We start from the raw sequence: 16,564 nt of genomic DNA, 5'->3' as shown, positions 1-16,564 counted from the left end.
GGGTTTTCTTTCTCTTTTTTTTTTTTTATGTTTATGTATAATCCAAATTGAAAGCTGTAGTTTTTGATCTTCATCATTAAAGGCTTGTCAAGTTGTCTTCACTCCAGCAAGGAACATTGGGCCATCTTCATATCACAGGTTGTTAGTGAGTCTTCTGATGCCACGTTCTTCTTCAGATAGCCCAGCTTCTCAAGTTATTTGTGCAGCATGTAGAGGGAATGAGTAAGGTGAAATAATACAATGCTGCTGCTCACCTTTTTCAATTCCACCCTATGCAGTATTGCCTTCTTCTGCTCAAAGGATTGCCTCTCAATCCACGTACAAGTTCCACGTGTCCTTTACCATGTTAAACATAATTTGCTATGATCCACAGTTTATGATGTTGTTTTCCTTGTTGTTGAGTCAATTCTGACTTCCGGTGATTCCATGTGTGCAGAGCAGAGCTGCTCTGTGAGGTTTTCAAGGCTGTGAGCTTCTGGAAGCAGATTGCTAGGCCTAGCTTCCAAGCTGCCTATAGGCCAGTTTGAACTGCCAACCTTTTGGTTAGCAGTCTGTACTATACTTACGACCATTCGAGCCATGAGCAGAGAGCTTGCAGAGGGTAGAGAACCAGTAATTACTCCTTAGGGAATGAAGTGCTGCAAGATTCAGGAGGAAAAATTGGAAGTCTGCTGAACCAGCAAAAGAGTTCATTAGCCCCAAAGTTTCCACTCAAAGCTGTTTTATTAAACCACACAAACACTTCTCAGAGTAACAGCAACCTTCTATGCTTGCCAATTAAATACAGATTTTAAAAGTGGGCTTTTTCCAGTGATAGTGAAAAAGTTCAGAACAATGTATTTTAAGGACAGATCAGGCTCTGTCATCTCTGTTTAACTTGCAACCCTAACTTCCCTTTGAAAATTGCACAAGACTATTTTGAAATTGTTTTTTAACAAAGCCATTTAGACCTGGAGCTGGCTCTTGGTTTGTCCAACTGCATCCATTGTACCCCACGTTGGGGCAAATGCCAGTGTGGCCTTTAGTGGGAGGTGGTTTCTCAGATTTTATTTTTCAAGGACCTATGCACTAGTCAAGCAGAAAAACGAAGGGCAGCGTTAGTACCGTTTTCACCATGCTAGTATGTCTTTATGGACCTCCCCTCCCCAGGCTGCTTTCTTTCTCCTCCAATCAATCCAAGCAGTCATTGTGCGGTGCTGAATTATGTCCCCCCAGAAAGACATGCTGATGGCCTAACCCCAAGCCCCTGTACATGGGACCTTACTTAGAAAAAGTCTTTGATGAGGCCTTACTGGATTAGGGCAAGTCCTAAATGCAATGTCTGGTGCTTTCTATAGGAGAGGAGGATTTGAAGACATGCGAAAACAGAAGCAGAAATTGGCAGTGATGCAGGTACAAACCAAGGAATGCCAAGGATTGTGAGCAGCCAGTGGAAGCTAGAAAGAGGCAAGGGAGGATTCTCTTTCAGAGCTCTCAAAGTGAGCATTAACTCTGCTGCTACCTTGATTTTGGACTTCTGGTTCCCAGAACTGTGAAAATACATTTGTTGTTTTAAGGCACCCAGTGTGTGTGGGTTTATTTTTATTTTTTATGTCAGTTCTAGGAAACTAACAACAATACAGTCATTGTGCTTTGCTTAAATGGAGAAGTCTAGAGGAAGAAGTGAAGTTATTTTAAAGTTTGATTTGCATCAGCTTAAGAGTGTGACAGATTGCTTTAAATGGTTGAATTACTTTACACAAATCATTACATAAGAAAGGGACACAGGAATGGGGCAGGGAAGGAACATGCAAACAGTCTCCAGGAGTCATCCTAATTCAAACAAAAATAGAATTTCTGCTGAACTTGATCATCTTGAAACAGACAAGCTCAAAAGGGGCCATGTATGAATATTTACTGTAATACAGCTCACCATATTTCTGTTCTTGTGTCCTCGCTAGACTTGAGTTCGAGACCAGGATTCCCTGTTTATTAACAAACCCACACTCTGCCCACTGCCATCACATCAATTCCAACTGAGAGTGACCCTATTAGAGTCCAGCTGCTCTATAGGGTCCCCAAGGCGGTAAATCTTTATGGAAGCAGTGCCCCAACTTCTTCCATAGAGTGCCTGGTAGGCTTGAACCTCTGGCCTTTTGATTAGCAGGTGACCTCTTAGCCACTATGTGACCGGGTCTCCTTTATTATCAGTACCCAGGAAAGTGGCTCATGCTGTTGTTGTGAAGTGCTATCAAATCGGCTCTGACCCATAGCCACCCTGTACAGGGTTTCCAAGGAGCAGCTGGTGGGTTTGAACTACCAACCTTGTGGTTTGTACTATCAACTTTATGGTTCGTAGTCCAATGAATGAATGCATGCACAAGTAGCTCTCAGGATGTGGTCTTTTAGGATGTAGAAATGAGAAATATGAAGATGCATCATTTCAAAATCCCTTCAAAGTAGGACACATTTGTTCTGCCACTTAAAACATTTTTAAAACCACAGGGGCTTTCAGCATCAAGGGAAATAGTAATACTTTCCCTGAATAGCAAGATGATTGAGGTAAATTGGTGAGCTAAGTAAATGGAAGGTAGCCATTGGCTCTTTACTCAGAGAGCAGCTGCATTTCCTCCTCCTGGGTACTCTCAGACTAAAACTAGGGCCTGCTCTTTCTGGACACAAAGGGAAAACGGGCTGCCTCATTAGATGGCCTTTTCCAAGCAGGTTTGCTGACTGGAACACAGAGCAGGTTGCTGTGACAGACCCGTCCAGACCACTGGTTAGCACGGCTTTCCTCTGGCGCAGAATTTTTCACCATGGCTGCACGTTGCATGGTTTTGCCCTTGCTTGTCCCTAGTTTTACTACACATCCCCTTCCAGGGGCAAGCAAGGCATGATATGAACACGAGGCCTTCTCTGGTACAAAGGAGTTTTTTGGTGGAGCAGTGGTTAAGTGTTTGGCTGTTAAGCTAAAGGTCAGCAGTTGGAACCCACCAGCTGCTCTGCAGGAGAGACATGTATGTAAGAGTCTGCATTTCCCTGGCCTTGGGAATCCTATGGGGGTAGTTCTCTTCTTTTCTGTAGGGTCTTTGTGAGTCAGAATCAACTTAATGACAGTGGATTTGGTTTTTTGAATCTCAGTTGTTAGGTCTTGTATCAGGACTAGCTACTTTCTTCCAGAGAACTGTCAAAGATTTACCGATGCAGATAGTTGCCTTTTGAGACCATTTAGCACAATCTCTTTGTCTTAGCAAAGTTGAGGCTTTGAAAGATTAAGTGACTTGATCAAAGCCACAGAGCTGGTTTGTAGCAGATCAAAATAAGAATCCAAGGGACTTGCATTGTGAGCTTTCTGCACCACACGATACTATTCCATACTTCATGATAACAGGAAAATCTGTTTTAGAACAAAAATATACTATTTCTCAGAAACACAAGTGAAATAGATTCAGGAGGATCCCCTCTGTTGTTGTTAGGCGCTGTAGAGTAGGTTTCAACTCATAGCGATCCTGTATAGGGTTTCCGAGGCTGTAAATCTTTGTGGGAGCAGAAAGCCTCACTGGTCTCCCAAGAAGCAGCTGGTGGGATTGAACTGCTGACCCTGTGGTTTGCAGTCCAGTGCTTATCCTACCGTTCCATCATGCTTCCCTCTAGTCCTAACAAAATTACCTTCTCTACCTAAGTGGGTAAGTCTTGATGTATAAACCTGGGAGCTGTTTTCACCATTTCCTGTCTACTCCCTGTTGTTCCTTGCCAGCACATGTACACATATTGTGATCGTGGGCACTTTCTCCTCAATCCTGGGCTGCCACCCATCCCAGGAGGTGAAGCAGCTCATCACCACCTCTATGTGGCTTCCTCTGGGTAGAATGAATGTCCCTTTCTTACTTATAGATGCTGAGTAATCTGCTAATACCTCGATTATAAAATGTGTGAATACTGTAGTTCCTAGGCAGCACACATGGTTTGCTAATGTGTTCGTTCCACTGCTAACTTGAAAGCTGGCAGTTTGAATCCACACAGTGATACCTCAAAAGCTAGGCCTGGCTATCGGGTCCAACAAGGCAGGGTTTCCAATCAGTTCAAAACCCTTCAGTTACGTTTGCTGGAAACGACGATGGTGTAACCGTACCATGCTGTTGCTGTGAAGCGCCATCGAGTTGGTTCCAACCCATAGCAACCCTGTATAGCGTTTCCGAGGAGTGGCTGGTGAACTTGAACCACCGACCTTGCGGATGAAACTGACTTTGAAGTTCAATGCATTAACCCACAGCACCACACCAGGACCTACAGCCACCCAAATCAGATTTTGGCCAGAGTAGGAAACAAGCAGCGGTGCCCAGTTCAAAGATGGAGGCCAACTGCTCCACGGCACACACCCAAAGCAGTGTGATCAGCTGTCATCTTTGGGCAGGGCACCACTGCCTGTTTGCTGCTTGGTCCAAAATCCCACGTACAAAAGATTTGGTTACTATGCAACGTGTACACTGGCCTTGTTTCCCTTGACTCTTTCAAAACAGTTTGAAGCCCTGCCATGAGGCGAGTGAAGCAAACCCTATGGATCACAGTTCTCCTCTGTAAAACAGGGTATCACCACGAGGCAGAATCATTCAGTAGTTAACATTAGCCCTCCACCTATGAAGTTCATCACAGCACCAAACCCAAGCCACAGTACTGCCACCGAGCCAATGACAACTCCTAGTGACCCTACATAGTACACAGGGGTTCTGGGACTGTCAAGCTTTACAGGAGCAGACAGCTGGTCTCATCTTTCTCCTGTGAAACAGCTGGTGAGTTTAAACTGCTGACAGTGCCTGTTAGCAGTCCAATGCCTAACCCCCACCCCCACCAGGGCTCCTTTCATCACAGCATAGTTAGGTCTTAAATCACTTTTGTATATCTAAAACAAACTTTATTACAAGATACATGATAAGTACTCAAAAAAAGAAAAAAATGCTTGTACCTCGAGGGAATGAGGTGCTGGGCCTGGGAGCTCAAGAACAAAGTCTTGGGAGATACCAGGGTCAACTGGCACATAGTCCTGGTGTGGCACTGTGGGTAAGTGCTCCACTGTAAGGTCAGTTTGAACCACAAAGTCGTCTGTTCAAACTCACCAGCCACTCCTCAGAAACCCTATACTGGGTCACTATGAGTTAGTACCACTCCACAGCACTTAACAGCCCACAAACACAATATTCTACTTTCTACTTTTTGTCAGTAGCAACTAGGATCTTAAAAGCTTATGAATGGCCATCTAAGGTGCAACCATTGGTCTTTTCCTGTCCAGAGGAAAAAATGATGATGAAAATTGAAGATGCTTGCAATCAATGAGTCCAGCAGACTAATGGAACAAGTGAGCATGGATAACCATGACCCTGAGGTCAGAACTAGTGGTGGCCGGCTACCACTCCCACCTGCTCTGAAGGGGTTCATATTAGGTCCTGGATCGAGTGGGAGCAAATGTGACACAAAACCCCAAAGTATCAAAAAGACCAGATTTACTGATGAGAACGAGACTGGAGTAACCCAAGACTGTGCCCCTTGGTTATTCTTCAGGTCTAGAAATGAGCTCACCCTTATGGCTCTATTTCCAGCCCAGCAGTGGACAGGTACATTGGGGACAATGACACTGGTGAGGTATGTTCAGGATGGAAAGGGCAGCATTAACCAATGGGCAACAGTCAGAAGCTTGGGCAAGACAGTGGAATGGGAACAGTAATGACAAGGAGGATGTTGGATAGCCGATGTTATACTGAGCAGATTGCACTCACTGACAGGAAATGAAATCAATGATTTGTTGGATGTAAAACTGATAATCTGCTCTGCAAACCTTCCCTCAATTTACAGTAAAAAGTTGTTTGTAAAAAGGATACTGATCTAAGGTTCTTTTTCCAGAGTATAGTTTGATACTATGAAACATTATAAACAAAATAAAGATGGATTCTACAATGAAACAGCTGATAGAATATATCGAATATTGTCGATATGAGAGTTCTGGTAAGATACAAGCTATGAATCACTAACATTTAAAAACATTTTCATCCTTTACTTTGGAAAAATAATTGTATTGCTATTTCACTTTGTTCTAAAACTACTAATAACCATTTGTTGTTGCTAAGTGTCGTCGAGTCGGTTCCGACTTATAAAGATCCTGTACAGCATTTCTGAGGAGTGACTGGTGGGCTTGAACCGCCAACCTTGAGGTTCAAGTTGATCTTGTAGCTCAGTGCTTACCCTCCAGCACCATACCAGGACTCTAAGAACCATTTAGGTTGATAATAATCATAATGATAATAGGCATTTACTGCAAATAATTTGAATTCAAATTCAAAATAAAAAATGACATAAAAATGACCCTGTATACGGTTTCCGAGGAGCAGCTGGTGAGTTTGAAGTTGTAGTTCAACGCCGACCTTGTAGTTCAAACCAACCTTGCAACGGTTAAGTGGAATATATTATAATAAAATCTAGGTTTAGATTATGATCACACATGAACTAACTATACATCAAGGTCTGTTAAATAGCTAATGCTCACAGCCACGATTGTCTCAGAATTAAGAATGATGTTGAAACTGCATTAAACTGGAAAAAAAAAAAAAAAAAAAGACAATAAAAGGTCTGGTTTTCAAGATTTAAAGGTATGATTTTAACAGAACCAAACCAAGGCGATTAAACTGATTTTTGACACACACACACACACAGAGTTTGATGATGAGTGCTAAAAAGTTTTGGGTGAAAAAAACCATTTTGTCTTCTTAAAGCCTCTTTTGCTCTACTTTTCAGGTTCCTATGAACTCTGTTGTTCCCTAAACATGAACACAGTATCTGATCTGTTTATTTTACTTTATGAGCAAAGTGATAAACATGTAAGTACATATATACCTAAAAAGTTACTCTCCTGCAAGCACAGACCTTAGTAATGACATAGGCTCTCTGTGTTATTTCAATTACACATAAAAAGAATTATAGAGCCCGCAATACATTTGAGAGCTATGCAAATTAAGGCATGTTAATCACAATACTGTTTTCCAAGGTTAGTTATTTTTGAAAGCTTCATCTAAATTTTGTTTTTTTAATTCAGAAAATACCCAGGTTCAACCCTTAAAAAAAATTAAATGCAAAATATACTTTTCCTAAATTTTATTGATCTTGTTGCTGTTGTTGAAAATATACCACGTTCAACCTTTCAGTCAGAATGTAGGTTTGGCCATTTTCTCTTATCTATTTTAAAAATCAAATGTAAAACAAGGAATGTGAATGTATTAAAAGAACATAAATACTTATAGTAACATACTAAATTACTGGTCCTATAAACACTGCTTAACAACTCAAGTTCAGCTGAATGGTAGGTACATTTCATCTAGTCCCAGGATGGAATCTTTTAATCGGCCTTTGGCTGCAGGTTATACTTCTGGGGCTGGAAAAAATGTTCTTCAATAGCACTGACCAGTTCATCTAGTTCCTTCTTCAGGTGCCCAGGATCACTGAAAAATAAAGACAAAAAATTCCACATCAAAATGCCAAAGCATTTTCTAATTGCTCAGTGTATTCATTAAGTAACATTGAAATTTAACCTCAATGTTGTTGTTGTTGTTAAGTGCTGTTGAATCGATTCCGACCCACAGCAACCCTGTATAGGGTTTCCAAGGAGCAGCTGGTGAGCTTGAACCACTAACCTTGCAGTTCAAACGAGTTAGCAGTCTGATGCATTAGCCCACAGTGCCATACCAGGACTCCATAGCAAGGTTAAATCAGAGAAAACACAACCCTGATGAAGGAAACACTGGAATGCATCTGTTGATTTAGACCCAAACCCCATGAGACAACTTGCTTGATTTTTCCCTAAAGTTTTTTTTTTTTTTTTCAAGGTCTGTACTATTAACAAAATCATTCCTTTGCTCTTCTCATAAGAATCTTGAAGAAACACCATGCTTGCCCTAGTATGGCTAAAAGATCTGCACTGTTTGTACTTAACAGGACAGAGAAAACTTTGACGACTCCAGTTGTTATTAAATCCTGTTGATCTTTTAAAAACAAGATGTCTCTGCTGAGTTCTGTCTCCTGGGACAGGAATGTTCCTAATCCTGCTTGCTGTTAAACTACTAGAAAGCTCAACTGCAGACTTGTCTGTACAATCTTCCTCCAATGGTCAGAGGAGAGGCGGAGCAGCCTGTATGGACTGCAGCCACACACTCAGACCCAGTGGGGTTGGTCTTTATCATTCCACCTCCAGGGCTAAAGGGGCACAACTAAAGTATAAACAAGAAGCTATCAGAGTGGTTACGAACTGGACTGTGAATCTCAAGGTCAGCAGTTCGAAACTATCAGCTGTTCCATGGGATATTTACAGCCTCAGAAACCCTATGCAGGGTCACTACGGGTCAGAATTGACTCGATGGTACTTAACAGCAACACCAAGGAGCTAGACTGGGAGTCCTGGTGGGGCGCTGTGGGTTAATATGCCAGACTGCAAAGTTGTTTCAACTGCAAGGTTCGTGGTTCAAGCTCATCAGCTGCTCCTCGGAAACCCTATACAGGGTTGCTATGGGTCAGAAGAGACTCGATGGCACTTTAACATTGGAATTTTCGCCTACCATGCGGGAGACCTGGGTTTGATTCCTGGACTATGCACCTCATGCCCAGTAACCACCCAGTTACCACTGTGACAGTCTGTGTTGCTCTGATGTTGAGCAGGTTAGTGGAACTTCACAACTACAATGGACAAAGAGGACAGGCCAGGTAATGTACTTCTGAAAACTCCATGGATCACAATGGTCTGATCTCAACGCATCAATGGGTGAAGCAAGACAGAGCAGTGTTTCGTTAACATGGAGTTGCTAGCAACAACAGGGACACAGATACTCCTAAGGAAATCAAGTTTTCAAGCATGTGGGAAACATTTATATGTAGACAACTGTTCTTGTTAAGTGTTGCCAAGTTAGTTCTGACTCCTAGAGATCCTGTATAGGAGTTCAAAGGACTGGCTGATGGATTTGAACTGCTGACCTTGCGGTCCAGTGCTTATACTACAGCGCCACACCAGGACTCCAGTTGTTGCTATTGTTTAGTGCCGTCGTGTCGGTTCCGACCCATAGTGACTCTGGATAGGGTTTCCAAGGAGCAGCTGGTGAGCTTGAACCACCAACTTTGCAGTCCAACGCATTAGCCCACAGCACCACACCAGGACTCCATGCAGATAATTAGAAAGTAAATATTGAGTAAAACTGACATGTATTCAAGTTTCTCAGCAGCTTATGTACCTGCCAGGCTACTTGCCTACCATGTTGCTATTGTTGTTGTTAAAGTGCCGTCGAATCAGTTCTGACCCCTGTCTAGTAGCTGGTGAGCTTGAACTACCAATCTTGTGGTTCAATCCAACTTTGCAGCCCAGTGCATTAACCTCCAAAGCCACACCAGGGCTGTTAAGTAATGAAAGTTGAAAAGCTGACTTAAAAAAAAGAAATCCTTCACTTTAGACTTTTTATGACTTGATTTTTAATAGTGCCAACTTTATTTTAATTGGAAAGATAGCCCTTGTAACAAGTTAAGATCATTTTGCATTGCAATAGCTAAACAGAATAACAGAAAGAATCAACTTTACCATGGGTGTTAACTGGGGCTCTATTAGCTGTGTGCCCTTGGGCAAGTATCTGAGCCTCTCTGAGCCCCAGATTCCTCAAAACATTTACCTTCTCAAGAGAGCTGTTGTGTAGATTAAGACAAACTCTACAAAGCAACTGAGCACAGACCTTGGCCCAAAGTCCTCAATATACGTAGCTACTATCCTAATTAGGAGCCTGGTGGCACCGTGGTTAAGTGCTTGGCTGCGTACTGACATGTTGGTAGTTTTAACCAACCAGTCACTTTACAGGAGAAGATGGGGCAGTTTCCGATCTGTAAATTACCAAAAACCAAACCCACTGCCATCTGGTTAATTCAGACTCACTGTAACTTTCCACAGAGTTTCCGGGACCTAAATTTTTGAGGGAGCAGACAACCTCATTTTTCTCTCATGGAACAGCTGGTGGATTATCAACGGTTCAACTCTACCAGGCACTCTGGGGGAGAAAGATGAGGTTTTCTGCTCCTGTAAAGGTTTACAGCCTCCGATATCCTATTCAGGGTCACTATGAGTCAGAACCCTGGATGTTCTCTGGGACAGTAGACTTCGTCCTAAAGAGATCCTATGAGTCAGAATTCACTGATTGCAATGGATAGCGTAGTGGTTACGAATCGGGCTGTGAACCACAAGGTTAGCAGTTCGAAACTACCAGCGGTTCCGCGGGAGAAAAATGAGGCTATCTGCTCCCGTAAATATTTACACCCTCGGAAACCCTGTACAGGGTCGCTATGGGTCGGAACCGACTCAACGGCACTTAACAACAACAACATTTCTTATTATAATTACTTTTAGCCCCACTGTTGTTGCTGGTAAGTGTCATCAAGTTGCTTCCAACGCTTAGCAGCTGGTGGGTTTGAACCACTGACTTTGTGGTTAGCAGTCTAGTGCTTATTCTACAGTGCTATACCAGGAACTCCTTTATCCCTGTGGTGACTGGACAGTTAAACGCAAGGTCGGAAGTTCAAACCCACAAGTCACTCCTCAGAAACCCTCTAAAGGGTTGCTATGAGTTATATTATCAGGAAGAACCAGTCCCTGGAGAAGGACATCGTGCCTGGTAAAGTGGAGGGTCAACAAAAAAGAAGGAAACACCCAATGACATGGACTGGCCCAGTGGCAGCAGCGTAGCAAGGACAGTGAGGATGGCCCAGGACTAGGCAGTGTTTGGTTCTGTTGTACATAATAATAAGGTCTATGAGGCAGAACTGACTGGACGGTACCTAACAACAACAGTCAAAACCAACTCAATGACACTTTACAACTACATTTCAGGTTATCAGGTTATAAGGAAACCTTAGCCACCGCTAGACCATTAGCAAGCGGGAGCTTCCTTTGAGCCTTGGCCTAATAATTAGGTCACCTGTGAGCTGACCTAATGCCTAATGGTCCATTTCACACAAGCATCTCGGTGAATATAATACAAAGAATCATTCCCAAAGTACTTCCAACAATCTGTAGATTAGTATTTGAAGTTCACTCACTAACCCATATAAAACATAAAAAAACCAGAGATCCTTAACATTAAGTTGTATTATCCTAAAAGAGAGTTTTCTGAAATGTTACAGTACATTTTTTCAGGACTGTTCTTGTTAAAGTGCCATCGAGTTGGTTCTGACTCATAGTGAACCTGTATAGGCTTTGCAAGGAGTTTCTGGTGAACTTGAACTGTCAACCTTGCAGTTGCTTATCCTACCGTGCCACACCACGAGTCCAATGAAAAGGAAAGGATAAGTATATATAGAAAACACACCCTTAAGTAAATTAAGTCCGGGTGTGGTGCTGTAGGATAAGCACCAGACACAAGGTTGGTTTGAACCACAGGTCAGCGGTTCGAACTCACCAGCTGCTCCTCGGAAAACCTATACAGTGTCACTATGAGTGGGCACCAACTCAACAGCATTTAACAAGAAGTTAAACTAAGGCCTATTTGTTTCTGAATGAATGAGGCAAAGAAATATGAAAATACTAAGTGATAATAAGAAATACAAACAGATGCCAATGGAAAAATCAGACTCAATATAGAAGCAAACCACTTACCATGCACATTTTACACTACAAGAAAATTTTGGCAATCCAGAGCTTTTAGAAAATGAGCTGTTTCATATAATGTTCAATTTACTTTAATAGTTGCATTTTTGTCCTTTAAGCACGAGAGGTTTTGAATGGGAATCTATGTGTTAAATAGTACCAAGACTTGAACACCGTGACATTTGGAACATTAATCATGACTGTTACTCAGGATGCTTAGACACAGCTGAGACAGGGGACACTACTTCCTTTCTGATAAAACTCTTGGAGTGGTAGATTTTTAAACTTCTTTTGGTCGCATTTAATTTTTGTCAAATATTTCCTTCTTTGCTACAGCAGGCACTTCTCCTGCCTAAGGAATGTCTGACTTTATTAAATTCTTCCTTCACGACTCTCAACTTGCTGCATCTGCTTCAGGTTTGCCAGTTTAAGGTACCTGGAAATTTTCCTCTGCTCTATATTCACACAACACAAATTTGATTATAAGGAGGAAAAATCTTTCTATGAGCAAAGCTTTGCTGTGTACTCGTACATGTGGGAACAACTAAGGGCTGTGCTTTCTACTAAGGTAGTCACTGTGGCTACTGAGTCCTGGACATGTCGCTACTACAACAGAGGAACTGAATTTTAAACATTTCACCTCAGTTAGTTGAAGTTGAAATACAAAAACCAACTCTTGATTCAGTTATTGGAAGACTTGGGTTAGAACACAACTTGGGTCTCAAAATTCACCTTTTCAATTGTAAATTTTATGAGATTTAAATGTTGTTGTTGTTAAGTGCCATAGAGTAGCTTCCGACCCACTGACCCTGTATAGGGTTTCTGAGGACTGGCTGGAACCAACCTTGTAGTCCAGTGCATTAAACCTGTAGCACCATATGAAGACTCCACGAAATCTAACTATAGACCAAATATTTCTGATGAAAGATTAGCATTCAAATTGCAATAGGGTGAAGAAAAGTTTTAATGTGAAAAAGATACAGATCTCAATAGTTTATATATATATATCACATAATGATGAGCTTTTTATATACTCACCAATAAAATTTATTAGTATTAATTTCACATATTTTTGTTTCTAAAAAACACAGTTAATAAAAATGTCAAACCAAGTATGTGGCTCACGTATTATTTCTACTGGGCAGTGTTGGCTTAATTCATCTTACATTTTTTCCCCCCTTAGTTCTCACCAATATTCAGAATTGGTAAGTGTTGGTTAGCTGAGTACCAGACAGGGATAAAGTGTCACATTTACACGTGGTAACTACATGCACCACAGCTGTTAAAGTTTAAAGGTCATGCTGTTGCAAAGTGACTAAATCAAACCCTTCACTAAGGTCACAGAAATGTGGCTCTGAAGCTACCGGGTCACCAGTTCTTTGACAGCAAGGACTCTTTTTCCTCCCTGGGGTCCATAAGACCTGTGCCTGGTAGGTACCCATATGGAATGGATTACTATGGACATGTTGTCAGGAAGGATCAGTCCTTGGAGAACGCTATCATGGTTAGTAAACTGAAGGGGTCACTGAAAAGGAGGAAGACCCTAACAAGATGGACTAACATGTTAGCAGCAACCAAGGGCTCAAACATAACAACAATTGTGAAGAAGGCAAAGGATCAGGCACTGTTTGGTTCTGTTGTGCACAAGGTCACTATCAGTCAGAACCAACTCGACGGCACCTAATAAATCAGACACATAGAAGACTACAGGAGAAAAACACAGATATTCATTGGTGCTAGCCTTAAATTATTCACAAAAAAACAACCAAAAAACCGAATACTATTCGTGGGAATCTTGGTGTGGTGCTGTAGGATAACGCACTGTACTACAAGGTCGGTTTGAACTGCAAGATCGGCAGTTTAAACCCACCAGCGGCTCCTTGGAAGCCCTATGCAGGGTTGAATGAGTCGGAAGTGACTTGATGGCGCTTAAAAACAACACGCACTATTAGTGAAATTAGGCATGAGCCATTCCCATTCAAAGAAAGCTGTTGTGCCTTGCAGTCGGTTCTGACTCATAGCGACTCTGTACAGGATTTTTAAGGGTTTGAGCAACCAACCTTACTATTATCAGTCCAGTTCTTATCCTACAGCCTCACACCAGGACTCCACCAAGAAAGTTAGCAGAGACTAGAGGAATAGCAGTTTCCTACAAGACGAAGTAAACCATCTTGTCCTTGGATGCTTCAAGCAGCTGTCACCATCATTCACAAATATTGCTGCTGGTTGGTATTGAAGCAGCATCTCTAATTAATTGGCATATTGGAAACTCTTTACTTAGCCTCTGAAAATAATCACTTTGGAAGCTGAAGTTATAAAACCCTACCCACTGCCATTAAACCCATACCTGTTTCCAGGAGGGGCACACAGCTCTGCGTAGTACTTTATTTTGGGTTCTGTCCCGCTGGTCCGCATGGTGGCCACACCCCCATTAGTAAAGGTAAAGGTGATCATTTGGCTGCTTTTACTAGTAGGGAGAACCTAGGGAATTAATTTCCACATGTTAGATATTTATATAATACATCTTTAGAAAGTATTCTGATACAATTAATATCACCCACTGCATAAACAGGAAAGTAAATGTTAAACAAATATAATTAATGCCTACAATCAGCTTTAATTCATTATATGAATAAATAACTCAATCAACTTCATGTATTTTTCAGAGACGAGTTCAGTTGATAAGAGTAAACCTTATTCATGGCTTGCTGCCCAGAATTCGACCAGATGAAGATAAGGGAGCAAGTGTAAACCGCTACAACCTGATCAACCAGACCTTTGATTAAGGATAAGGCTGCTGAAAATTCCAATCAAATCGGGAAGGAGTCTCCGTATCAAGGATAAAGCAGGTTTCCTCACTCAGTACACTGGGCTGATAGCGACAAGTAACTTAGACTTTGGCTACCCAAACTGGGGGGCTACAATGGGATGCAGTGGCTTACAAGCTTTCATGAGGGTGCTCAGTGTCAGAACACAGGGAGTAAGACAGAAACCTAACTGAATAGTTCTCCTCTTGTCCAGATGGGTCAGGTAATGGGGGTGGGGATAAACCTTTATGATACAATTAAAAGTTAACTGTTTTCAGCTCTAATGGGGATTGTCACACCTGTAAATGAAGAAAAGGTGCAACCAAAGGGGGAGCAGTTACTCTGTCGTTTCAGAAACAGGGGACCCAAGTACTATCAAGAGGGAAGAACATGAGAGAAGCGAAGGATCCTGACCAGAAGAGCAGAATAGTGGTAACAACAGAAGTGGTGGCAGAGGTGATGGCATAGAGAGACAAGCGTAGCAAAGGACTATAGGCCCATGGACGGAGAAAAGCCGTGTGCCTGAGGACAGGAGGCTGGCTTGCAAAATGTGCCCTTTGGACATTCACATGAATCTATATTAACAATGTGGGATGTGTACGCTAGAAAAAAGGGTTACAGAGGTAAGTACTGTTGGCTAAGGTGCCTGAAAGGATTGTAATCATTACAATGATTTGCTCAATGTGAAAACGGTGATCTTCCCTCTAAGCCTTCACTCATTTAATACACAATGAAAGCTTTTAAAAATAAAGAGTGTTACATGGGAAGCTAAAATTTTATTTTAAGGCAAAAGAAATGCCGGCCCTTTACAAAGAGAGTTACTAAAACTGGACAATTTCACCTTTTAATGGTTGTGTATAAATACATATGCACAAACATTAAATATGAAAAAATCTTGACTATAAGAAAAGACTAAATCTTACTCACAGCCTTTTTGTCAGGTTGGTTGTCATCATAACCAGTTGTAAGATCCCGGATACCTGAAATTTCAAATCTGCCGCAAGTTTTTGGATAATTATTCTTCCCATCGTAATTTCTAAGTTCTTCAAATAACTTTTTAATAGTGCCTGGATCATGGCAGATAAAATATGAAGCTTTGGTAATATGGTAGCCATACCTATCAAAACAAATACAAATCCATACAAAACAAGGAACAAAGTATCCTGTGAAACAAATAATCTTAACTAGCTCCAAAGGAATTTGTTAGCATTAAAAAAAACAAAAAACAAAAGGTTTGACAAATTGCCCCGTGGATAACAAATGACTACCTGGTGCCCCACCTGTTTTTGTGAGTTACAGTTTTAATAGAATACAACCATGCCATGCCCGTTCCTGTTACATATTGCCTCTGGTGGCTTTGTACTGCAAAGGCATGGTTGAATGATGGGTACAAAACAGAATGGTCCTCAGGTCTAAATATTTACTGTGGCACTGTAGGATAAGGACTGGACTGCTAATGACAAGGTCAATGGTTCAATACTACCAGCCACTTCTCAGAAACACTGTATAGGGTCGCTATGAGTTGGAACTGACCCCATGGCACTTAACAACAAGTCTTCTACAGAAAAAGTTGCTGACCCTAATCTACCAAAATTCCTTATTTTTGGTACATTATTAAACATAATCTCCGACTTCCTTGTATACACACCTTCAGCAAGAGACATTTGTGCTCATGGCAATGCGACTGACCAAGAATGCTGTTGTGGTTTAAGTGCCGGCGAGTTGGTTCTGACTCATAGTGACCCTGTATCTAAAGAACTCCGCTACAGTCCTGACTCTCTAACGGCTCACTCACCAAATGTTTCCACTCAGAATCCACCAGTAAATCACATTCAAGAAGAGACACATTTACTGAATTCCTTACAAAAATCTGTCAAATCATGGGTCACCCATGTTCGGAAGACTTTATTGTTCAAAATTTTGCTTGGAAAGGAATAATAGATTCTAAAAGCCCCAATTAATTTTAGACTTTGGTGCTTTTACAGAAATTGCCTGGCAGAACTAATCAAAAGAGCAAACGTAAAAAACAACTCATAAGCAGATTTAAGAATGTTTCCTGAGAACAAACAAGATGGTGGATCGGGTGGACGTATAGCATAGAGCTCCGCCAACAACAACACAGAATACC

The 16,564-nt window shown here is 41.6% G+C and overlaps 1 protein-coding gene across 1 annotated transcript in view; it reads right to left on the bottom strand.

Annotated features, from left to right (window-relative positions):
- Window positions 1-7,360: 7,360 nt before the first annotated feature.
- Window positions 7,361-16,564, bottom strand: part of PGM2 (phosphoglucomutase 2) — a 60,253-nt gene continuing 51,049 nt past the window's right edge. Inside the window, exons 12-14 of the mRNA XM_006876208.1 lie at window positions 15,364-15,553; window positions 13,977-14,110; window positions 7,361-7,463 (exon numbers count right to left, since the gene is read on the bottom strand). Coding sequence (XP_006876270.1) covers window positions 7,361-7,463; window positions 13,977-14,110; window positions 15,364-15,553 — 427 coding nt within the window. The remainder of the gene's footprint in view (window positions 7,464-13,976; window positions 14,111-15,363; window positions 15,554-16,564) is intronic.

Source organism: Chrysochloris asiatica, unplaced genomic scaffold (assembly GCF_000296735.1).
Source record: "Chrysochloris asiatica unplaced genomic scaffold, ChrAsi1.0 scaffold00364, whole genome shotgun sequence".
NCBI classification, from domain to species: Eukaryota; Metazoa; Chordata; class Mammalia; order Afrosoricida; family Chrysochloridae; genus Chrysochloris; species Chrysochloris asiatica.
The sequence above is the reverse complement of the archived record's forward strand: the minus strand, read 5'-3'. Positions and strand labels throughout refer to the sequence as shown.